Source organism: Thermobia domestica, chromosome 7, assembly GCF_964235325.1.
Source record: "Thermobia domestica chromosome 7, izTheDome1.hap1.1, whole genome shotgun sequence".
NCBI classification, from domain to species: Eukaryota; Metazoa; Arthropoda; class Insecta; order Zygentoma; family Lepismatidae; genus Thermobia; species Thermobia domestica.
The window spans coordinates 42,448,998-42,475,760 of record NC_137460.1 but is presented as its reverse complement, the minus strand read 5'-3'; the positions used below and the strand labels follow the sequence as shown (position 1 = coordinate 42,475,760).

The following is a 26,763-nucleotide window of genomic DNA, read 5'->3' as shown; positions in this document are numbered from 1 at the left end:
CCCGGCATTTGCCTGGTGTAAATGATGAAAACCCAGGAAACCCTCATTCAGAATGGCTGGCCTGAAAAAGCTTTCTACACTTTTTTTCGATCGAGTCCGGGAATCGAACCCGGGACCGCTCGCACAATTAGCGACTATGCTACGCGGGGCCACTAGCTTCTATCCAGTGGCGTACCCATGGCGCTCAAGCACCCAAGCCGCATGTAACGTTTGAATTTATGAAATCGAATATTCTTCTTCTTCTTCTTCTTTACGCATAATTCCTGCTCTATCATGTTAAAAAGATGCACACTGATGGTATTGCGTAATGTATAGTACAAATTGTACTTTTTGTTGTTAATCTGTGGGTTTGATGAATTTACTTTCCTTATCGTTGACTCCCAACTCCAAACACAGATGTTTTGCTAGTTTAAAACAACTCTCATGTTTCATGAAAATTAGAAAAAAGCTTTAGGGAAACCAATTTTTATAAGGTGTTTACTTTTTTTTTTTTTTCAACGAAGTTATACAGAGCCCCACAGAAAGATAAAGATCCATGCCATGTCGAACGGTAGAAGCTTGTAAAGAAATTTTTACTGTTTTCGATGTCTCAAAAATTTTGCTTTCACTATCCATAGTGAATCTCTTTTCATTGCTGTTGTATCTGTTGTCCTATATACCTTGCTATATACTCATTTGTTTTCCGCTACAAATAGTAGTTTGTCTGCCTTTGAAATGATAGTATACATGATAATTCTAGATACACCATATCTAGAAAAATGACTCTTGATTTATTCTTTAAATTAAAAGAACAAGGGACTACGCAAGCCACTCCGAGCAGGATCTGCAGTCACAGGAAGATCGCGGGTTCCAAAGGGAGCATCTAGATAGGAAAACGATTGCACAGTACAGTGTAGTCAAGCTGGTATTATCAGCAGAATGTGGATTGAGTCCAGCCAGTATCGTTCGCGTTTTGGAATGCAATAAGTAGCAAACATATGTAGAAATAGCAATTCCTGCATCACTCCAAAGAGGATGGTTCGGAACTCCATGATGATCCCGAATATACAAGTGGCATCCTGTTAACCGATGAGATGATCTGATGAAGTCGACTGCCAAAATGTGCAGCATTGGAATGATCCGAACAGCTGTTGGACTGACCTGACAGAAACTCGGTGGCGAAAAAGTAGTTTCTGGTGTTGGCTTTGAAACAACATAATCATTGGTCCTAATTATATTGACAGTGCCTTGATATGTTCCCGGGCACTGTCATGTTCTTAATTAGGATGGCGAATCCCCTCTTTTTTTTTTCATTTAACCAATAAGTCGGTGCTACTGCTTATGATGTGGCATGTGTGTCCCACGTTCCTCACTTAATTGACCGCCGTGGGACCGTGAAATGGCTGGCACGCTTCTTGGATCTAACACACAATGAATTTTCGTCCGAAATCACTTAAAGATTGTCGTTTATGAGAATACGTAGATTGGCCCCTCGCGACGCCGTGTTCTTGATATATACTCTCAAATCCCTTCAGACACTGTGCAGTGCAAGTTAAGCGCTTCAAAAGTTAATATCTGCATTTGCAGCAACAATGGGAGCCATGCTGAACATATTTTATAACCTCATTCCTAATAAACCTTGTTCTAACTTCTGAATCACCCTATATTTATTTGTGTTATACATACTTCATTATTAGATTTGCAAAGTCGTCAACAAAGTTGCATACATCTCTCTTCTGAATTATGTTTTCAAATTTAAGTACCGGTACTTTTGCTTCAAGAAAGCATAATTATATTCCTGGAACATTGAGGAAATGACTTCCGCAGATGTGAAATAAGGTTTTGTATCACTAAGCCTAAGCGTTTACGATGGTGAGGTGTATCTTCAAAGGAAATTTACCAAGTGTTGGTCATTGCGTAACAAAAGTTAGCCACATTCAGAGAAATTATATCGGTATGTCTATATAGCATAGAGTTTCAAGATACCAATATGGCGGAAAGTGTATTAATGTTACCATCTATGTATCAAAATGCATTGCTTCATTTTGAGAAGATCGTAAGTACGCAAGGGACTTCCTACTTTTAAAACAAAGTATATAGTTACAGTCCTCCTGCCTAGTGTAGTGGGTAGCGTGATGCATGAGGTTCCGACTTCGATTCCCAGAGGAAAGGAGTAGACTCACTACAATGGTTTAGATTCCTGTATAAACTGTAGGTTTATACCATTAGTCAATCCAGTTATATTTTTTGTTTCAAAAAGCGAAAGAAATATACATTATTTGTGCAAAATTCGACGTCACATTTCCGTAAAGTCGTCTACAACATAATAATAATAAACAAATGTAAATTTGCTTTTGCAAGAGGGCTGTTATAAACTGGGCAAACAAACATGGCGAACAGGGAAGTGAAAAATGTTAGGATTCGAAGATTTATCTGATTTAAAAAAAAAAAAAAGTATTTCCAAGAACTGAAGATGGAGATTAAACAGACAAGGACAGCAGAGGTGATTTGGCAGCCATTGGCAGAATACTTTGATCATGGCCTATATTATTACAAGATGTGTATTTTTATCGTTTCCAATAATTGTTAGCTTTATCTTTGTTTTAGGATATTTCTTTTGATAAAACCATGTGAGGGAAAGGTATATTTTTTAAAAAAAAAAAGTTAAGACGAAATGATAAATTGATATGAAAATCAATAAGACATTACTTCTATTCACACATACCTATATACAAATAAAATTTACATGGAATTTATTTTTATTACAAAAGAAACAACATTTTTGTGTTGTAATAATAGTACCTTTTTTGTTAGTTATTATTTCAATTTTCTTTTTCCTTTTTCATAAAAGTACGCTTTTTTTCTCTTTAAATCCTTGGAGACAATTTTACACAACAACATAATGTAATAATTATTATTTATAATAATAATAAACAAAAAAAACTGTTCAACAATCACTCTTCGAGATCGATAAATAAGTATATTTGACCTTATAGTGAAATGGGGTTCACACTTTTTATATTTTTAAAGAAAAAAAAACAACAGAAAAACAAGGTGTATTTATGTATGTATGGTTGAGAAAGACACTATTAAGATTTTGTTCATGTGCATTACATTCAAACAGAGACGAGAGAAATTATAGAGAGATAGTACATAACCAGTGATATAAGTATATAAATACATATGTATATATCGCCCTCCGCAAAATGGTAACTATTTGAAAACAGACAATGGTGCATATGTTTTTATTTTACAGAACAAAGAAGCAAATCTTAACGAGATATTTTAAGTTCTTTTTACTGAAAAACAAATGTTCGTTTGTGCATTAACTATGAAATTATACATAATTTTAGTTTGAATACAATCCATCGTACAGTGTACGTTCTGTGAGAGAATAAACTTGTACAGACTGGTTAGTCACATCATATGTATATAGAAAATTAATTAATTAACCATATTTTATTTAACAGCATTTCGATTTCTTTTTCCTTCTATTTATATATGCATTATTATAGACCATTTCAATCATTTTTTTACATTGAATTTACCATAATACAAAATTATTAATAACAAGATTTAGTGATATAATTGACTGGGACCAAGGTCTGCACCTAAAGATATAAAATCTTAAGTGAGGTGATGAATGATACAAAACACAACTGGAATATGTGGCTGGGAAAATTTCTGCAGCATGTTGCATATTTGTTATACAAATGTTTAGTTTCAGTATACAAGGAGGAAAAATGATCTGTCTTTTCCATTAATTTCTTTTAATTATTTATTGAATACTAATTAGTAATTTTTTGAAAAGCCATATTTATGTACATATAAATAATACATAAATGAAATCGAGTAAAGAAGTTTACACAATTCCTTTCGGATGTTCTTTAGTTGAAACTTCCTAATTTACTCAAGTACAGTTTCTGGTATCGTAGAGAGAATCATATTTTCCATTTATGTATACATCAAACTTACTGACAAAAGAGCATATAAGTATTGTTAACAGTCGTCTATAAGAAAACTTAATAATTTCTGCTTACAACTGTGCGAAAATAACTCATCTCTTATACAGGAAATTCTTGCAATTAAATTTGGAGCATACTCCCGAATTTTCGAGCTCGAATTGTTGTACTATGATTTGTATCTGTTCCCGATTTTGGCTCTCATATGCTGTGCTGAAGCAGCTTAAAATCGATCACGTGTAAACTACCTTTTGAACTAACCAGATACAATATCTATATACTTGTAGGAGAAAGTGAGGGGGGTTATATCTATTGGAGTATAAACTATGTAACATTTTCACGTTATTCGTGTGTCGTTCACCTTACTCATTGTCTCGGAAAATGGGGAGCGTACTGAGGTTATTATTATTATTATTATTATGAACAATAAACTAGTATTTCTGTAAAACGAAGTCTTAAAACCTAACTAAAAATCCAGCCATATTGGTGCGAACGTGACAAATATTTTCTTATGAAGAGTTCTATTTATCCTAAATGACCATGCATACCACGAGTAAACCAAACATCTCAGAGAAAACAGTTTAAATATTATTTATACTCATATTTTTATTCATATTAAACTCACTACTACGGTGGAAAATTTAGCTTCGCTCCACGCAAGTGAAAAGCATGTATCACAAATAAAAGCAACAGTCCAGAGTCTTTATCAGAGAAGAAAAGATCAATGAAGAATTTTGAAATATTGTGCCAATTATGACGTTTTAAACCATCGCAAGACTGCTTCAGTCACAAAATATCAACTACACCATGTTTTTCTCGCGTACGTCTTTGTTTTATTAATCATTTATCAAATGTGAATTACTGAATTCATTCTAATTTGATACTGATGCATTTTAAGATATATATTTAGAATTCACAGAAATGCAAGGGTGTTTCGCTTTTCATACATATATATATGTAATATATGTAAAGACCCCTACGTCTAATACGTCTTACTGTCTTTAATCGTCTGGACTTCACGTTAATGAAATTCTATCTGGTATAGGAATCTTGTTGGATTTAAGAGGATACTTTCATCCAATTTGCATCTCATTACATTTGTTGATTTTTTAAAAAACATTTTTCATATTAAAAGATAGTTTTCCGAATTAGAATCACCATAAAAAATTATATCACGTTTAGAAGTAGAATTGTTGAGAGCGAAGAAAGATTACTTACCTAAATATTATATTGTTATATTAAAAACTTATCTCGTAGAAAGCTCGTAGGTAGCACCAAACTTTAGGATGAAGCACAATATAACGTTTAGAGTAAACTATACTTCAAAATTTCGTTTATTTTTTACAACCATTTCGAACCAGGATTAGGGAAAATTTCAGACATGATTACCCACCCTCTTTCACTGTCACCTAGTGACATTATTTAGATGAAATAGGTAAAAATCTATATTTTGTCGGTAAAATTCACTGTGTAGGGAACACTAGCAAGTAAAAATGTTACATGAGTTATGTAATAATTATCTGTTTATGAAGTGTTGGCACTACATGCAATTTTCAACATTTTTTTAAAATTAATTACCGATAAGTTTCATTTTTATTTAAATAATTCATTTGCTCTTTGTTCCAGTATTATACCCATTCATTGTAATCAAACATTTTTGAAAACAGTCTACAGTTATCTAAAGCGGCAAATAAAAGCATGATTGAGTCTTCTACGCCAACGGAGGTTAGGTTTTATCTTGGTAATTAATGATAACTCTCTTAAGCCTCCCGATGATATCTACAAATCTTTTGAAATCTATGCAATTTTTGAGGGAATAAAATTCCTTTCAAAAATAAATATGATGCAAATTGTTCCAATTACGGTATGTGATGAAAATATTAGAAACATCTTATTTATAATGTAAATACTTGATTTATATCTGTTTTCTCACGAATTTTATCTGATAATGTATTATTGCCAATTTCGCAAAGATCTAAATTTAGATTAATTAAGCAGAGATTAATAATATGTACGACGACAAATTTTAAAAATTGTCATTACCTCGTGTGTATGAGAAAAATAACTTAAGTATTGGGTTCAAACAATCCCAATATGTTTAAGCATTAATATGTGGGTACTAAGAATAGTTTATAAGGTGATTCACATTAGCAAGGGTATTTTTTTTCTTTTGGTAAGAAGAGCCACGACTAAACTTTACGTTTTAAGAAAATAGATTTTAATCCTTTTCTCCAAAATAGCAAATACATTATAACATGAAAGTTTTGTATTATATACATAAACTTTCATTCCTCTGTTTTTTTAGAAATAAATTATCAGTTTTTGAACTGATTTGTAAAAGAGAATTATTTAGGATAATACCACAAATAGGGTAAAAAAAATAAGCATGAAATTATCCTCTTGTATTTTTAATATTTTTTAATAACAACAAAATTTTTTATTCACAATTATACAATATTTTGTACTGAAATAAAGGCAGTATTTTTTCTCTCTCTCTCTCTCTTGATACTTATACGAAAGTTCAGTACTGAAGGAACCAAACAATTCTTCGTTTATTTATTTTTTTCCCATAAATTTAAAAGTAACAATATGACTCACAGATATTCTTTAATTTTGTATACATTAATTTACAGATACAAATGTGTAAATTTACATAAAAAAGTTTAAGATAGTTTACTTCGTGCAAATTGTAAGAGCTAATATGATAACAAAGAATAACAAATCTTTTATTAATAACACAGTTGTGTGCCACAATATATTTATCACAGATAAAATTAATTCTTGTTATTTAGTAGTAATAATAATAAAAGGACAACCAAATATCAATCTTAGGGTGGAAGGCAAAGACGATGCAAATTATACATATATATATATTTATATAGATACTTTTTGATTTTATCTTGTTATATAATTAAACTGAATATTAAAAATATTTACATACATGCACCCAATATTCAAAATCCTGTACATACAATTACATACATATATGAAAAAAACAGCCAGGGCATTTCTGTACATACATTATTAAGATCGGTAACCATTTTTCTTTTCTTTACAAATATAACGGTGTAATTCTAGTCAAATATTTCGTACAACTTAAGTTTAATATGTACAACAGAACTTGTTAAGTTTACCACAACACCGATAGTTCATCATATTATTATTTTCATAAATCATCTTAAGAAGTAATATATGTTCTTAGTAAGTTAGAAACTTTGTCAGTTGGACTATTTCCTTCTGTAACCAATCGTGGTTAACGCTCAACAGGTTCCGATGTACAACATATGTAGACCAAAACTAAATAAAAAAAAACGAATAATATTATTATGAAAAGTAATTTAAAAAGCCTTAGTATGAGTAGTTTAGACAATCTAGAAACTTACAATTTCCACATGATGTGACCTTCACAATTTACAAATTTTGCACTGAGTATATTTGCATTAAAATTTACTTTTATTTCACATTTTTTTTTTTTTTTTAAATGAAATGCATTTTATGCCAGCGAAGAAATGTGTCAATTCGCAGAGGGCGATAGATAGTATAAGAAATAATACAGAAAAAACTTTGGTGAACCAATTTTTTTAAAACAAATGCTGTAAAAATGTACATTTAAATATGATAACATCAAATGTTTTGTTACTGTCCATTTTTGTATCACTAAAATCAATTTTCTGCTTTTTCATCCATTTTTTACTTGCTTTCTTCGGAAAATTTAGGGCTGGATGCCCAAAAAAACCAACATTTGAAAATAAACCACTGTCTATATAAGTAAAGAATGTATTTTTAAAAATGCTTCACAGTTGGCCACCAGTTGAGTGCGTCGATTGCAAATGCTATCTCATCGCTGTACTAAAAATAAAAGCACATATGTGTTCATTGTATTAAATACGATACACTCGTACTTAGATAAGGGAAATTCAAATCATAATGAGACGATATTATTTATTCCTAATCAAGTTAAATAGATTGAACTATTATAGGTTTCTTCATTATTCTACGGTAAAAGAGTATTAAAGTCATCGGAAGAAACGTTAGTTATATACTTTTATTATTAAGCATTATTTTGTACTTAACAAACGGTACTGCATTGTTTCTTTTTCATAAACGTAAACAAACTTAACACGAATTTTCAAACACATATCAACAGGTATATGTTTATATTTCTTTTAACAGCGCATTCAATGGAATTTTTTGAATATAGTAGAAACATGCGAAATTTTCCATCCAAGTAAGTGTGTCATACTTTTTGCCGAACAACGAAGATACAGAATAACTATATGTTAGGTTAGTGATAGTGATAGGACCAATAGGCTTTTCTCAAAATTTGCGTTTTGACGTTTGATGACGAGAAGGGGAAGCGATCGGTAGATTTCATAAAATCATATACGGTACTGGTAATAACTTAAAATTGCAAAGTTTGAGATATGACTATTATTTATTTCGATAATACTTAGGTGCATTAAATAGTTTTCTGTGAAGAGGTCATCTTAACAAATAAATTTTCAAAGTTATTATTTTACAATTTGGGTACAAACTTTCAAACGAAACTTATCAGAACGTAGCAGGAACGTGTCAGAAGTGGCTGGCTACCTTAGGCGGCAACGTTAGACAAACGTAATGACTTCCAGCTACCATTTCGTCTGCATGTAAAACAGTCCATTCGACGAGTGCTTAGCTGCTTAACGAATATATTTGCATCTCAACTGTTGGTCTTATGGAATAAGTGGAATAAGCTCATTATTTTTAACCTTAAAAAAAAGACTGCGGCGTATTTTTTCTCTCTTTCTCTCTTATAGACATCTGCATGTAAAACGGCCCTTATTTAAAAAAAAGAATCTTGATTATTCCTTCCTGGTTTTCAGTTTTGCTCTTGTGGACTCACATTCATACACAACAGACGCACTGCACACAGACACGCACCTATACAATCACACGTTCATTAATAATTACTCTTTTTTAAAAATTAAATATTTTCTTTTGCTTTTGTTCCTTAAAGGAAACAATAACAAAAAAGAAAAAGTACTTGCACTTTGCCCCAGTGGTGACTGCGTTATTAGCAGTATATGTTGAGAGTAGAATAACGTACCCTTAGAAGTTTCATTTTCTTTACATATACAGCATGAAACTTGACTATAACAGTGTTGGTCCTTTTTCAATACCATCATTATACTGTTTATTAATTTGAAGTTTCGGAAAGAAAAATCAAGAAACCAATATAAACAAAATAATAATAATAATAATAAACAATTTTTCTACTCCGACAAAACGATCCACCTGTTTTATTTTCTTGAATAAGTTCTGTTTTTTTATTTCTCTAACAACTCCACGTGTTGTGACCTGGATAATTTTACAATATATATATATATATGTATATATATAGATATAATATTCTTATATACAGTATATTAATGTGCTTTTTCTTTAATTATTATTAATATTATTTTATCTGAGCGATAACAATCACACAAAAGTCCTTTCTCTATAATTAAGTTTTCTGGCGCACAAAGATGGAAAAAAACAAGACAGTTTTCGTATGTTTATTTTTGTTTCATCACGAAGAAATGATGGGAGTTAATTCTTACATAATCTTAAAATTGATGAACCCTCGTGTATACTGTATACATATACAATGTTCTTGCTTCTTTTTAAGACCTGTTATGTCTAAAATCATTTGGTGACGTTGATGATAATTGTTTCTAGTATGCCTGGTCCCTTCTATCAAGACGTCACAAATATATTTTAGACAAAAACAGGGTAAATTTGGTGGGTAGGTAATTTGTATTTGCTTCCTATTGGCTGTACAGAATTAGCCTTAACTATGTACTTTATTAGGAAGGGCCTTGCTTAAAGAATCTGCAATATATGTTTATATAAGTGGTTCTGCCTTTTTTTAAACTTTTGCTAAATTTTCACATACATTTTGTCTATATTGCTTGTTTATAAATTATGGTTTGTTTCATTGAAGTTTTTCTGGTTATCTTGTTTCTTACGCAAAAAGTCTTATCAACTGAAAACTTGTCGTCCAGCTAACAGCACCAAAAGTACACTGATTTTTTCTCACTCATTTCACAACACAGGCGGATGCTCGTCAGGGGGTTGCACATTCTCTAACAACTATACTGAAAAAAGAAAAAAATAAGATAATGATATGTTAATTGTCACTTTATATACGTACAAAGTACATATAACTAAAACAAAAATAATTAAATGACAATTTGTAATTTTCAACGTGGGTACGCAAACGTGTTACACATGAGTCGCCATTGCATTATGAGATTATGAGACTCACTCAAAGGTTATTGCAATAGTATGTATAATTTCTATCAAAATTCCTGATGTTACTTACAATATCATAGCAAGAGTCAGTAAGGAATGCTCTAAGATTTATTTTACAATTTTAAATTTGGAATGAACATACAATTCATTTATTCTATCATTGTTTTACTATGTTATCTTAAGATATTCAAAAACTTATCTAAATCTCCATCCTGTAAAATAGATAAATATCAATGAAGTGAATACCCGCTTGGCTGGAATAGAAAGATTGGATCATAGATACAAGAGATTTTGACTTTACTGTTATCTTCGTCATTTACTTGATTGGACACAGGTAACCAAAATGAAAATGTAGATAAATACCGATGCCTTCCTCAATGAGGAATCAGTATCAATTTTCTATTCTATACCAAAAAGAGACAGTAACTCAGAGGTAAAGCAGGGTGCTCAAGTCTGGAGCGAAAGATCCCCGATTCAATCCCAGATAACGCGAATATGTTATGGAAAGCATCATGCCCATAAAACTTTTCGAAGATCTTTAATTGGCAAGTCGAAGATCTTTCAGTTCTACCAAATTCACATATATATATATATATATATATATATATATATATATATATATATATATATATAGATAGATAGATAGATAGATAGATAGATAGATAGATAGATAGAGATATGCAATTCTGAAGTTTCATTCAAAGATATTTTAATTTCACTTAAAGAAGAAAGATAGCAGACACTAGTGTAACTACTATCATTCTGTGCAAGAGTTAAATATGACGTAAAGGTGAATATTTACGTAACTTGTTTGAAGTTTTTTCATCCGTAATTCACTTGTCACAAAAATTAAATATGCCCTACTTAGTGTCAAGGGCTGCCAAGCAAGTTAAACAAATATTTGTTTTATTTTCCCTCCGAACCTTAAACACATACCTAAAAAAAATCATTATCTCTTTGATGCTTGTTTTCCTGTTCTTCTACCTTCTCCCTTTGTAAAGTACTAGGGCAATTGATTATTTAGATAGGAATAATTGATGTGCTTCTGCTTTCAAATTAACAGAACAAATATCTTTAATGGGGAAGAAGAGGGGAATGTTGCTTTGTTGGACAATTCCTAGTAACTACATACTTTTTTTTTTTTTTTTTTTTTTTTTTTTTTTTTTTTTAAGCGAGTACCTAACATATCTCTCCAAATATTCACTTTTCAGTTTACAAATTTCAACTGAAAAATTCGAAAGTCTTTCATATTTTTTTTTTTTTTACTAGTTGAACCAAATTCCCATTTATTTTGTTGTTATTATTAACGCACATTATCTGGAGATCCTTTATGTTGTCATTATTTCTTTCTTGCCTTTCTTTTTGGCTGATTGTCGTACATGGATGTGATGAATGGTTGTGGCAGTACTACGTGTGAACACTGTCTCTTATAGATTGCTGTCCGCTCATGGCAACAGAAAATAACAACAGCCCAGCTACAGTCGTATAGGTTACTTGCTTGGTACGCCTGATTAATATCTCTGACCATTAGTCAGTGTCAAAGACGGTCGATAGCAGCAAACCCTTGTGGTAGCAGTTAGTACTAGTGGTAGACGTACTAGCTGTGGTGGTTGTAGATAGATGGCCGGATGAAGTAAATAAAAATAAAAAAGGTGTGTGTGAGTGAGTGTGTGTATGTACGTATTCGTTTCTTTTATATATGTTTAGTTTTATTTTCTAAGCTTACATCAATGACTAGCCAGACTTTAATTTATACTTATTTCTAAGCTTTTATTTTCTTTATTTGTTCATTCTTTTCTTCATCTTTTATTTGTTTTCGTTTCCTGTTTTGTTTCGTCATGCCTAATTTGAGGATGCTCTCTTCTTACCCGTTAAGAAAGGTTAAAAGAAAGAAATAAGAAGAAAAAAGATGTCTCGCCTGTCTTTCTACCTCTTCCCTTTTAGCGAAATGTGAAAGAAAACAAAAAGAGATACGTGTCAGCAACGCGTCCTTTTATTTGGTTAAAAGCATTTGTTATAACGCATTCATGCCATCTAAAAACAAACTCGTTGTGGGCGGGAGTGTAACAGATGTAGCAAGTGGTTTCATCTATAATTTTCAACAGTGAATGAGGTTTTAGGATATATGTATTAATGCATTCCATGCATACTTCGACACAAGAATAAAAAGAAAACATAATATTGTTTTATGAGAGAATTATCCTATTATATTTATGCAAGTTTAATGCGGATACTTTGAAATGCATATAAAAGTTAAATTCCCTGGCGTTAGAGGTTAAGGGTTACTGCAGGCTAGATGGCGCATATTCAACTAAGCGACCTGTGGTCAAAGTACGGAGTTCTACGTAATTCTATACAACTGCTTAACTTCAGTAGTTCCCTAACTGCCTTGCGAATTTGGACCAACATTGAAAATACTATGCCATGAGCAAGTGTACGAAAGGTACCAACCATACAGCTACACAGTAGTACTATTTTGAGATATCTTAAAATCTTAAGAATAGGCGATAATACAGAACCTTGTGGCACTCCTTTTAATAAGTAACAGTCTCAATATCAAATGTCCGTGGTAAATAGGTAATTCTTTTCTGATTGCGTTCATACTAAGAAATATATGCCCTTTAGGCTAGGAGACAGATGAATAATAAACGTGAATGGCTATACAATTATTTTTTTGTATTCTCCCAGCGGGAATTGAACCCGGGACAACGTGGACCAAAGGCACACGCGCTAACCACTAGACCAGCGGAGAGGGCTACGAAGAAAATAAATAATGATAATATTATAAAGTGCTTACCTCCAACGAAGAAAAAAGGATGTTGTTACAGGTACCAATATTTTTCAGCCCATTTAGACAGGAGAGACGAACCCACCTAGTGGCTGTGAACTGAAAAAATAAATATTTTTCTATTAAAGTAGAGTCAATTTTCTTGTCAGATACTTCAAATAAAATTTACAAATATTTTCATAGATACATTGTATTTAAAATATTGGTATTTTAATAATATATAACTGTATTCCTAATTCAAATGTGTTATTATAAGCAACTAATAAGTTTTTATGTTCAAATTATTATTATTATTATTATTATTATTATTATTATTATTATTATTATTATTGGCATAGTGTGTTTCTTGAGCAAGATATTAATTTCAAGGTGTGATCTTTTACTTTAAATGCATAAAAGGATTAAGAGTGAAGGCTTCGCGAAAATAAATTATACAAGCAGGTATCAAAATGATGAAACTTAACAGATTAAACAAGGAAAGAAGTATGTCAAAAATAACACATAATTTATAACATATAAAATGTATATACATAATATAACAAATATAGTATATATAGAATTTTGATTTTAAAAAAGACCTTTAGCATTATCTTACATACGTAAACAAAAAGTTCACGTCATAAATTCTGTTGTTCTTTTCAGAAAATATTTTATTTGAAAAGATTGGTTGTTTGATTTGGAACTTAATCCCACTTCAGTATCGAGGAAGCCATACAGATGTGAACATACACCTTAACGTGAGATCCGAACTACAATGAAGTTCGCATCGGAAATCGAACTCAGGTTTCCCCGCACCGAAGGTGCGTATTCCAACCTTTAAGCAACAAGGAAGTTTTTTTTTTTTTAATAAAAAGGTTTACAGTTGTTTAATATTAAAATAAGTACGCGCCAGAATTACGTTTAGTTCTCGTATTATATTATTTGTGAGCAGGCCTGTATCCATGTGGGAGCACAGGGTGCCAGCCAGGCCCTCCTAAAATTTTCACGGTAGGCTTTGCAAATGAACTATAATATGGTGATGAATTATAACATGGTTAAATCTCCCCCTCCCCTACATTTTTGGGCTGGCTACAGGCCTATTCGTGAGTTGTAGTTAAGAGTCTTCATCCCTGCAAAATTAAAATACCGCTAATTTTACAGTAATTATGTGATATCTTCAAATAGACGAAAGATAATTGAAATATGGAACAAGAGCGCCCTAGACAATATTATTTTGCGTGAGGTACCGTTATCACAAGTCACCTAGCGGCTTCCTGTTTTCAACTGTTTAGAAACGCGAAAATAAATGCTGATTTTCAAAATGGCTCGAAATCGAAAGCAGATAAGTAAGTTATGATAACGGTTTTTCATGTAAAATAATATTGTCTAGGGCGCTCTTGTTCCACATTTCGATTATCTTTTATCTATTTGAAGATATCACATAATTACTGTAAAATTAGCGGTATTTTAATTTCGCCGGGATGAAGACTCTTATCGAAGAAGTTCGCCTAATCCTTGAAACGGTTTCAGTGGTAATAATGTCAAAGGAGACTAGCGAGAGTAGACGAATGGTTAACGTTCTTGATTTGTAATCGAGAGGACCCACATCTTAATCTCACGAACATCCATCCTTATTTTTTTTACTTAGTTTTCTTAGTACCACAAAACGAGTGCTAGTACGCTGTCTTTAAAAATATAACCCCTGGCTGATTTTTCTGGGCTTCCTGAAACATTTTTAGACACATAAAATTATAATAATGGTATTCTGCAAGTTATTGTCATCAATACGAAAAGTGGAAAAGCTTCGATGAGGTGTTGATAAGCAGTGAATCAAGAAGTCTTAACTCCTATAGGAAAACATAAAAATCACAATGTTGTGATTGTTTATTGTTTTAGAACTTAAAATAGGGTATTACTTTTACCGCATAGATACTTACCTTTTGTAGAAGGGTTTGAACGCTGTCCCTTCTGGAACACCTTGTCCTGAATTACCATTCCCCATTGCTGGACTCTGTTGATGATATGGTACTGGTTCCTTGGATCTATCCTTCTGCGGTGACTGGATTCTCGTAGTGGTGGGGCTGCCGAAACCAGACAGGAAATTTTGTCCTGTACTGTACTGACCAAGCGTTGATGATGTGGAAGATGTGGATGAAGCAGCAGGGTTGCCAGTGTTCACGTTACCAGCAACGCCTGCGGAAGAATTGGAGAAGCAAGACGCAGGTCCTCCACCGAGAAGATTACCAGCAACACTTGGTAACTTCATGTTGGGAGGAGTTTGTGGCGGGGTATCGGTTTGGACCTCTGGAAACCCCGATGCGCCAACGGAAGCTGCTCCGGAAGGTGCAAGTCCTGACCCTGAACAACCGGATCCTGCGATGGAACCGTACGACGATGTCCCCGAGAGAAGTCCTCCGTACCTTGAGTACGGAGCGGTGGGACTCATTGCAGCCGTTGCTGACGGGAGGGCAAAACTGTTCATGCTAGGGATCCAGGGTTGACTGGACATTTGTGCGGACGGTGGCGGTGTTTTACAAGCAGCGGTATCAGCCAACGACCAAATCTTGGGCTTTGTTGCTGGAATTGGTACACCACAGTCTGTAGCACCCATTGTGGGTGAACCCATTACACCTTTCACCTCTTCTTTAAGCCGACCGGAGCAGCTCGACAGAACAGAACCATGCACTGAGAGGAGGTCGCCAGGCTTCCTTTCGTCATCGTCATCATCATCATCGTCCTTATCATGTTCGGACTTGACGTGGATCGAATCTGAAAAGAACAAAACAAGATAACAGCCTTTAGAGGCGACTAGTAGAATAATATCTCTTATTACAACAATAATTACACATTATCATCTGAAATATAAATTCTTATAGGTTTCGCCAAATGCTGCATGTCACAAGACAAAATTTGTCAATGAAATTTTACGATATGTTATCAAACTTAGCCATCGTCATTTAAATTTAAGAGTTCTTATAAAATTTAAGTAGTTAGCAAGTATGAATCTGGTACAATAATGTATAATTCGTAAAACAACAATATATTTCAATCAAGATTGTGCTTTGACGGTGGAGAGGGAGACGAGATGAACAGAACTATTGAGAAACTTAAGAAGATACGGATGCTTTCGCAGAAGCACAATTTAGAAGGATGTGTCATGGATGTTGGGAGAGAAAGGGATGGGTACATCTCACCCGTTTGAATGTTAAACACGTCAATGAGATTGTTTCTTATTATATTATATTATTATTGAAGTCAGACAACATTTTTACATAAATTTACAAAATTTAAATATTTACATATCAAAATAGTATGTGCGTTATAATTTTTGGTATTATTACAGTGCTTTCTTTAGTATTTTAAGGAAATTTTGACTCATCTCAGAAAACTGCCTGCTCCTGAAGATAGTATCTATTTACCGCAATTTAACGTTTCAGCGTCGAGATATACAGTATCAGTTAACAAACCGCAGCAACCACATACACATCACGAAATACATGTTGACCATTCGTCTATTAAGGAATTTTAATTTCTTTTCGTGCTAAGGGTTCTACTGATTTGTATTTTACGTGGTTTGTCACCCGTGGAATCTAACCCGCTGTTAATTAACGCATTCAATGATTCCTCACCAGAGCTGTCATTTAGGAGGGGCAGAAGGGGAACAATTGCCCCTCCCCAAGAGTTTGAGGAATATATAATACTTTAATCGATTGTCCACTAATATATAGTACAAAACGTGGAAGTCTTATATCGGTAGTGCTCTTGCCATCCTTCAAGCGAAGTCTGAAATGACGCCCCTGTACCTCACCCGGAACCTCATGCACCAAAGACACGCGGTCTAATCACCAGAATACGAAAGATAACTATAAGAATCTAATTTCATGAATTATCTTGCACTGTTTACATTCAAATCAAAAGGCAGATTTAACGAAAAATAATCTACGCCTCATATACATACAGTAGTACTTTTTGAACACATTTCTGCCTGGAACGAGACAACAATGGCTTTTTGGAAGAGTTTACAAGGAAACTTAACAAAAACATCGCAGAAACAGCATGCATATATGTACGAAAAAACAAAAACTCCTTGGTTTGTAACAAGATAAGCGAGGATTGTAACAACCCTTGTTTCGAGGTGAAAGGACAAGTAGATTTGCCTTGTTAGCCAAGGCTTGACCTTTTGGCTCCTACAGGGATGTTGGTTGTTCTCCCGAGAGGCTATGGGGGACCCCGAAACAAACAAAATCCCATTGTCTTCTGACTGTTGCTTCCAGCTCGTTAGCAAAAGCGTGTGCAGCCCATCAGACTAGCTTCTTGTTTCGACAGACAATAATGAATGTTACGTTACAAAAAACACTGTTGTCCATTTGGAATAACGAGTTCCAATCACAATTACATTAAATTGAGAGAGACCTTAGAATAAAATTCTCTCTACTACAATTGACTTTCATGTTTATGATATTTCCCTCCAACTTCGGCAGATTTTATCAAAGTAAACAAGTGTAGATTAAAATTAAGACGCAAATGAGGTAAAACATAGAAAGACAGAAGGGAAGAGAAAGAGAGAGACCTGCTCTGCAGCATAAGTTTCTTTCTTTCCTTTATAGTTTAACTTGTTCACCGATATAAGCCCACAACATCTTAAAGATAATTATAATTAACACAAAAATATTTTTTTAATGGTGTTAAACACGGAGAATTATTTTCTTTGAAATGAACTAGCAGAAATCTTGAAATGAAATGAAATGAAAGTTTTACGTCCCACAGTTATGCCGGCTAGGCTAAAGGAGGCGGTGATGATGAGAAATGAATGAAAATGATGGAATGAATAAATTGGGAGGAAACGGGAGAACCCCGAGAAAACCCACGCATATGGTGTTTGTCCACCACAAAGCTATCTATCTTGGCGTGAACTGGGATTAAACCAAGAACCCCATGCACCAGAGATGAACGTTCTACCACTGAGCCACTAGAACTTTCATTCAAGTTTAGTTAAATATGCCCTTACATTTTACATAAATTTAATATTAATTAAATTTGATTGTTATTAAATATTAAAATTATACCACCTAATTTTTTTTATTTTTTTTTTCAAGCGGTAAGCCATTTTGAAATCGATTTTTAAGAGGAAATCAGTAAAAATCAAAACGTTAAAATTTCAGTTCATTAAGTAATAATAATAATTCTCTATATAAATCAAATGGACTTAAAACAAAATGATTACCTATTCAAAACTTAACACAGAGCTTATTTTACTGGTAAGAATATGAAAAAATGTTAACATCAACAACATAATACTCAGTATAACCCTCTTAAATTACTGGAATTTTCTTAATTTCCATAAGAATCAATTTCAGAGGATTTTCCAAACTTCAAACTTAGTGGTCTAGCGGTTAGCAGAGCTATTGTGCCTTTGGTGCGCGAGTTCTTGGGTCCTTTCCCCGGTAATAGTGAGTGTCAGAAACATTAAAATTGGTTCGGATTCCACTTTCAGTTGTAGACCATGTCCTATATAACCTTGATGCTGACCGAGGACATTAAATAATAGTCAATTACACAATTAACTAAATAGAACATAAACCTCCTTACATGACCAAAAATTACAACACATTTGTTTCGTGTAAGTTAATGTAAACCATATAGAAACAATAAACAAAAACAAGTTTTGTTACGTTTTGGTAATCGTAACAGTGCCTTACTTTAGATAACCTGAAAATGATACCGTCAAAGTACCGAAACATAAGAATGGTATCCCCCCTCCCCCTTGTGTTGTTGTATCCATAAATCTCGGATAAGTGGAACTTTTTTTTTTTTTTTTACACAAATAAGGGTAATTTTTGACATCTTTATTCTAACGAAAAATAAATAAAAATAACAATGCATTGAGTCAACATTACACTACACGTATAACTTCTTATCCAATTATATCGTTAGCTAAAGATACCATCTGCATAATATCTTGAGGTAACGGTATGGAAAAGATTTTTTTTTTTTTTTTTTACCTTTCTTCACTGTTAACAGAATTTAATAATAAAATTAGATAACAACAGTTACAATAATAAAGAAATAAGATAAGAGGTATTGAAAGTAATGTGAATCAAGTAAGTTTTTTTTTTTTTTCACCAGCAATGTCTCCACAAAATGTAATAAAACGGTTAACCATTATCAAGCGAAGTGACAGCTGGTTTACACTCTTTTTCTATAAAAGACATTAATATCATACCCTTTAAAAGTTATAATAAAAATAAATTGTGTTGTAAAAACATAAATAACAAAAGATTATATATTATATTCTTTGCATTTCATCGTAAACACTTTGTCCTCTTTCTGTAATGTATTAAATTGATTTTTTTTAAAAGAAAGAATAAAAATTCCGGCTGGCCGAAACGAAAAAAAAGGTGACGCATTTTAACATATGTCATCTGGTCCCCTTTTTTCCGTAACTATTAAAAATGTTATTTTGTATTTATTAAATAAAAAGCATACACACAAGAAAAAAGAAAAATGTCACCCATTCTCGGAATAAAATCACATATCTCTAGTCATTCATGTTAAATTTCTTTTTATTTCTTCTTTTTTTTTTTTGTCGTTACCCCCCTCCCCCAGTCATTCCAAATATGCCTTGTTATTGTGTGTGACCGCAAAAGAATACACAACATTAACTATACAATATTTTTCTCTCATTCGTATAAGATAAGAATTCCAATTTATTATATTTGCCCGCTCTCCATTATATTTCTAACATCTTTCCTTTCTTTTCTTTTCTTTTACCCATTCCCAAATAACAACCCAAAGAAAAAAAAAGAAAGGAAGAAAGGACGAGATTATTATACATCATAAAACTCCCATCTGTTATTTTGTTGCAAGCAAAGAACTAACACATTTGCGTGTCAACGCTGTCTGGGAGGTCTTCTAATGTGGCTAAATAGCCTAGTCAGTTAAAATGGGTTACAGCGCGTGAGGGACAGTGTCCTGTTTAACCAATAATAACGTCTCTCTGTGTGTGTACATGTGTATGTATGTGTGTGTGTGAGTGTGTGTGTTTGTGTCAATTGTTAAATGTGTACAAAGTGTCATGTTTTGTAGTTACAAACACGAGATTTGCTACTGTTGTGCGCGTGCGTATGGACCGAATGAAAAGGAGAATATGGAAGTAATATGAATAATGTACCTAGTATCTTTATTGTAATACGTTATACTACTAGTAAATTATTCATTGTAGCTCCCGAAAATTCAAGATTGCTAAGAAAACTCAAATTGATCAAAGCGGTATATATATTTTAATAGTATGTATACTGTGACTGAGCGTGTCTTGCATTCAGATTGTATATAAGCTGTCAAAATTTGACATTTCTCTCATAATGTGTTTGAAGAAGGCTATGTTACATAGATATATACTACCGCTTTGGTCAGTTGGAGTTTTATTAACAAGTAATACTACTACAATTTTGTCCCCTAGCAGTACAGAGAATGCGAAGCAGTACGCCAGGCAAATGCCACCATTGGGCGAACGTTTTAATTGGAACTGCAAAGTTAGAAATTGTTCAATAAATGAACGTAAATTGTTAATTGCCTACTCACACTGTAAGTATAGTGGATGAAACATGTCGACTAGGGATGGCCAAAATTTTCCGGAATCCCGACTCCGAAAAATTTGTTTTCCGGAATGGGAAATTTTACTTTCCGGATTTGAGAAAAATCCGGAAATTTTCTAAAATCTCGAATTTTTCTAAATTCTGGATTTTTTCCAAATTCCGAAACTTTTCTAAATTCTGGATTTTTCCAAATTCGGGAACTTTTCTAAATTCCAAAACTTTCCCGAAATCCGGAATTTTCTAAATTTCGGATTTTTTATTTTATTTATTTATTTTTTTTTTTTTTTTGAATTCTGGAAGTTTTTCAATTTTACTTTCCGGACGGAATATTCCTAATGTCCGCCAGTATACCCACTTGGAATATTTTTCAAGTTTACGTGGTATTTTTCTTCTGCGATTTCTTACTATAATTAGTACCTTCTACAAATTTTTTAACTAATAGTTATATTGAGAACCAGTCCAAAAATAGATGCATACCTATGTATATTTCTCGAAAACTTACGATTAATCATTTGAAATCCGACGAGCATTTTCTCTCGCATATGCGTATTTTTTTAATTACTTAATTGACAATTTTGCTACTGAAACCACCTGACGTTTTAAAAACTCAAAACAGGCAGCTAAAAGAACTCCTATACTTCACGTATGACTTGAACGTCGTTTAACGCCTCTGACCACACGAAACGGCGATACAAGCTGGCAATTAGGGCTGTGATATATCCTCATTTCGATATCAAAAGTCGATATAAATAAAAATCTCAAAACCAGATCGATATATCGAAATATTAAAAATAATCAGATATCGAGAATACTATTCAGTAACATTTTTTTTTTTAAATACTGATATTTCAATTAATCGGTAGGCCCTACTTGTACGAGTAATAACTTCTCTATACAAGGAGCACGATTTATAATGTAATTTGGGGGTGGGGTGAAGAGTACTGTAATAAAACTGCGAAAAAAATATTCTATAGTAGTCATTTGCGCTCCCTAAATAGGAAACATACTTCTAAGAACCTTACTTTTTTTTAAATGGAATTTCACGGAAGTTTTACAATTTATTTCTGTGCACACCCTCAAATCGAGATTTAGTAACGATAAAATGCAATCGTAAAAACTTAAAAATTTCATTGTAAACAGATCTATTAGTTTCATTTTTAAAAAATAAATAAAAGTATATATATATAGAACTATAATTAGTTTAAATATACTGTCGCCAGTGGCGTATTTAAGGAGGGGCTTCCGAGCTTAGCCTCCCCCCGAAATTTTACTTACTATAGTAAAGTAAATGAAATATCTTGCAGAATTTTCGCATTTCCAGGCAAAGCCCCCCCCCCCCGAAACAAAATCGTAAATACACCACTGACTGTCACTAATGGAATCGTATAGTTTCGCTTAATGCAGATCAAATTTCTTATTAAGTTCGCGGGGCAATAAAATATTTACGTTGAGAGCAGTTTTTTTTTTTTTTTTTTTTTTTTTTTTTCAATACATACTATACACTACATGTATAACTTCCACTGCACATCGCCAATTGAATCTTGAAAAATCCAGGAAGGTGAAAACTACACTAATGAACGGCAGAAAAAAAAAGTCTCAGAGTGCGCGGTAGTAGGCTTCATAAAACTGTGAATTTATAACTTTGAGAGCTATTCTCTTTGTTTTGAAGTTAATTGTTAAGTCTTGAGAACTTGTAATGGAATCAATTGTAGGTGGAATTTTTCCTCCTTATCAATTACGTTATTTATTAGGAAATTCTATTCGTTTCTATACCTCTTTGTTTTGAATTTCTATCCTTTTTTTTTTCTATTTTTCACTCTTCCCACCCTTCATTCGTCATGTCCTCTTCACACAAAGTTATCTCTTGTGTTGTTTTCTTTCTCTTTCATTCTTCTCTCCTTCTCTGGAATTTTTTACTTTTTTTTTTTAAGTCGTTCCGTTCTGTTCGTTCATTTATACAACTGTGTTGTTTTATTGCAACTTATAAAAGGCCTGTTAAAAGCTGAAATCAACTTGTTTCTATGTGTGAGGTATTAAGCCTTGGGCACTGCCTCGACCTAACTTGTGAAGTTTATTGCCTATTTTCAAAAAGAGAAGGATGGACCAAGTGAAGACAGATTGCTGCCTACAGACACACACATACACACACACATGATACATACAAACACTGACAAACAATTCGAAAGCAAGGTTGCCAAAACCTACAAAAATTGTCAATTCATCTTATGCCGATAAAAACAAATACAATACTTTTTTTTAAAAATTTATTTATGAAGAATCCTGTCATCCAAAACAAACGAAAATATTTTAATTAATGTTTTCGATAAATGTTTTAAGAGACAAACTGTGGGGAAGCGCTCTTCTTGCTTTACTTTTACGAGAATGGCGGATGTGAATTCCCATTTTATCATTATTGATTAGCTTAATAATCTTCCAGCTACTAGTCCATTAGAAATGCTAATTTCTTTAAGTCTACAACAATTAATAAGGAAGTTGGCCAGGGTTTACTTCTAAAAGGTACTATCCCTGTAGAACTGAGTGACTGTGGCATCAGGTTTAATTCTCAGCGGGGGCCACAGAATTTTTTTATTGCTGAGAAACTGTTGTTTTAACTTCGTGAGGCACTGGCAAAACCATTCATTGAATTTATTTATTTATTTATTTCTCGAAAAGTACAGTAGTAAATTAGATGAATCTATAACCTTTCCCCCTCCCCCCGAAAAAAAAAGGATTCGATGCGCATAACACGGATAACAGTTGCAACATATGTCTGTCTCATCCAGCAGGAAGCGTAGCAAGAACTTTTATTTTATTTATTTATTTGTTTTTTGATGGAGAGGAGAACCTATTATTTTGTTTCTTTTCACACTGAAAGTGTGGACTATCATTATTTAAAACCCATAGCAAATATAAGCGGTTTCTTACCTTGCTTTATCGGGTTTTATAGACTGAAAATAATATGTTTTGTGTCATGCTATAAAGGGAAATATTTGTAAATGAATCTAAATTTATTAATATTATTGACTTATGCATGATTTGTATGTACAAACATCACTTTTCTTACAATGATTAAGAATACAAATTTAGCAAGTCGAAGAAACTGGAAGCTTATTGTAAGCAATTATTTTCCATTTTTATGTCAATAAGGTGAATAACAATTAGCGTTAATAGCCCATGAACGATTATGGATAGTCAGAAGGCATTTTACTTGAATGATATATATAGAGAGAAAGACAGAGAGGCCAGCACATTGGTTTCAATCGACTATACTCACAACAAGTGTCTCAAGCCGAGAATTGTGTGTTTTCACTTGGAAACGAACTGGAGGCAAAAGACGCACACCACATATTTTCAATCACATATTGCAGTAATACTCATGTCTCAAAGAGCTATTAGTTGCAAAATTGATTATTTGCATAATTATTATCTGCAAAAATAATTCTTAATATAACTATTAGCTGCAAAAAATTAATTATTGATATAGCTAGTAGTTGCCACGTTTGTAGACATACTGATTTACAGTAAGAAACTGCAGAAGAAAAAAAAAATCACATGAATTATACAATATTTTTTTGAAAATTATTCCAAATGAATGTACCTCAAATTATAGAAATATTCTCTTTTAAATGCAATAATGAATTTTGATTATTCTAAAAACAGTATATAGTGGAAGAATATTCTTTATTTACTGACACCCTGAGACCACGTCTGATTGTGAAATAATGTCATCAACTTAACTTATTCTCTCACCAAAGGGATGGAAATTGAAAAAAAGATTCTATAAATCACGATCCTCAACTAAACTTTTTACAATGAGGTACTGTTTTCATACAATCCATAAACAGGGTTCATACAAAAATATTGAACTCAATTTCCCTGAATTTTCCAGGTTTTCCAGCTATTAATTTTGCAATTTCCGGGTCTATTGGAAGAAACTAACAGTAAGAGAACACATAAATTTTAAGACTAATATATTTATATATTTAAGAATGCTCTTCTCCCCAATGAACGATTGTAATTAAATATTGAGTCACAAGAAAATAAAATAATTAAAATAAATAAAATTTAAGTTGAAAAAATATTAAGTTCAGAAGCCTACTAAGGGAATTAATAAGTAAATACTTTTGTTCCATACTTGAATACATTCAAAATATACAAAAATATTGAACTCAATTTCCCTGATATTTCCAGGTTTTTTGCTAGATATGATCGATTTCCCTGAATTATCCAGGAGTTTTTCTTCCAACATCAATTTCCCTGAGATTTCCAGGTTTTCCACGTAGTGTATGAACCCTGATAAAATACAATCGTTTTCTTTTTGTCAGATGTTTTTCTCTCCAGTTATTGTATCCATGAGCTTTCTTTCTTTTCTCTCACATTCTCATTCCCCTAATTCTTTTACAATAATTCGCTTTCATTAGGATGAGTTTAAGCGAGTACTATTAATCGACAGACGGCAGCACGTTTTCTTTATCTTCCCGATGTATTTTATATAAAGCGGCAATATGCAAAATAATTCAATCAAATTCAAGAGATCAATATTAAAACTATCAAAAAACAAATTGAATCATTAATCAGGAGATAATATTCAAAATTATTCAATAAAATTAAAGATTCAATATTTAAACTTTGTTCAATAACAAATTGAATCATTAATCAGGGAGACAATACTGAAAATAATTCAATCGAATTCAAGAGATCGATTTTGAAACGTTATCCAAAAACAGATTGAATCATTAATCAAGAAAACAATACTGAAAATAAAATCAATCAAATTCAAGAGAGCAATATTCAAATTGTCAAAAAAAAAACAAAAAAAAAAATTAAATCATTAATAAGGGAGATAACAATGAAAATAAATCAATGAAATTCAAGAGATCAATATTCAAACTCAAATAGCCAATTAAATCATTAAGAAGGGAGACAATAATGAAAATAAATCAATCAAAGTCAAGAGATCAATATTCAAACTCTATCCAAAAACGAATTGAATCATTAATCAAGCAGGCAATATTGAAATTTATTCAATCAAATTCAAGAGACCAATTTTCAAACTTTGACTTAAAACAAAATGAACCATTAATCAGGGAGATAACACTGAAAATAATTCAGTCAAATTCAAGAGATCAATATTTAAATTTTGCCCTAAAACAAACTGAATAATTAATCAGGGAATAATCCACGTAGTATTTTTTAAAAATATTTTTTTCTTTTCTTTGTTGAGGGAGTTTTACTATTGGAACCATGTTTCTGAAGAATAAAATTACGTGCTTTCATCAATGAACGAAAAAAAGTAATTAAAAACTGCATGAATTATTCTCTAATTATTATTGAGTGAGCAATTTGTGTTTAGACAAAGTTTGAATCTTCATCTCTTAAAGCTGATCGAATTATTTTGAACATTGTTCCCCTGATTAATGATTCACTTTGTATTTCGAAAAAGTTTGAAAATCTATCTCTTGAATTTGATTGAATTATTTTCAATATTATTTCCCTGGTTAATGATATTCAACTCGTTTCTTGATAAAGTTTGAATATTGATCTCTTGAATTTGATTGAATTATTTTTAATATTATCTCCCTGATTAATAATTTTTTAAAACAAAGTTTGAATATTGATCTCTTGAATTTAATTAAATTTGAATACTGCCAGTTCATATAAAATAGCCTACATTAGGGAAAGATAGGGGATTTGTATTGGCATCTGTTTTGGCGCTAGTCGAGCTTTTACACTTACTTACCTTAACCAAAAGTTTAGAAACTTCTGGAATTAGGATTGGCTACGAGAAAAAAAAAGTTAAGACTGACTTGTTACGTCGGTAACCCTATTTGGAATGTACAATTTTGTTCGTCTAATTTTAAAAGTCGTAGAAGAAGAAGAAGAAGAAGAAGAAAGTTAAGTAATTTTATTACGTTTCATCACTTTTACAGATGTATATGAAAGACAGATGAAGTAAAAGAAATTTATCTGGCAACAATGTATTAATGTCTCCACAAGATGTCGTGTGAATCTGACTGCGTGCCCACTTGAGACAGGTGACAAAAGCCTAATTCCTCCTGAAGCAATTTCCATTTCTAACAACAAAATATCCAATACTATATTTCAGAAAATGAAATAAAAGAATAAAAAACGAATAATAGTGCTATAAACTGAATAATTTTGAAACAGCTTTGGGTAAATACTA

The 26,763-nt window shown here is 32.3% G+C and overlaps 1 protein-coding gene across 2 annotated transcripts in view; it reads right to left on the bottom strand.

The window, feature by feature from the left end:
- Positions 1-2,667: 2,667 nt before the first annotated feature.
- The window catches only part of LOC145690033 (homeobox protein caupolican-like), a 212,047-nt gene continuing 187,951 nt past the window's right edge, over positions 2,668-26,763 (bottom strand). For both annotated transcript variants that reach the window (XM_081764531.1, XM_081764532.1), the window contains 3 exons: positions 14,922-15,753; positions 13,015-13,104; positions 2,668-10,060 (listed from right to left, as the gene is read on the bottom strand). In XM_081764531.1, coding sequence (XP_081620657.1) covers positions 13,068-13,104; positions 14,922-15,753 — 869 coding nt within the window. In that variant the 3' untranslated portion in view covers positions 2,668-10,060; positions 13,015-13,067. The remainder of the gene's footprint in view (positions 10,061-13,014; positions 13,105-14,921; positions 15,754-26,763) is intronic.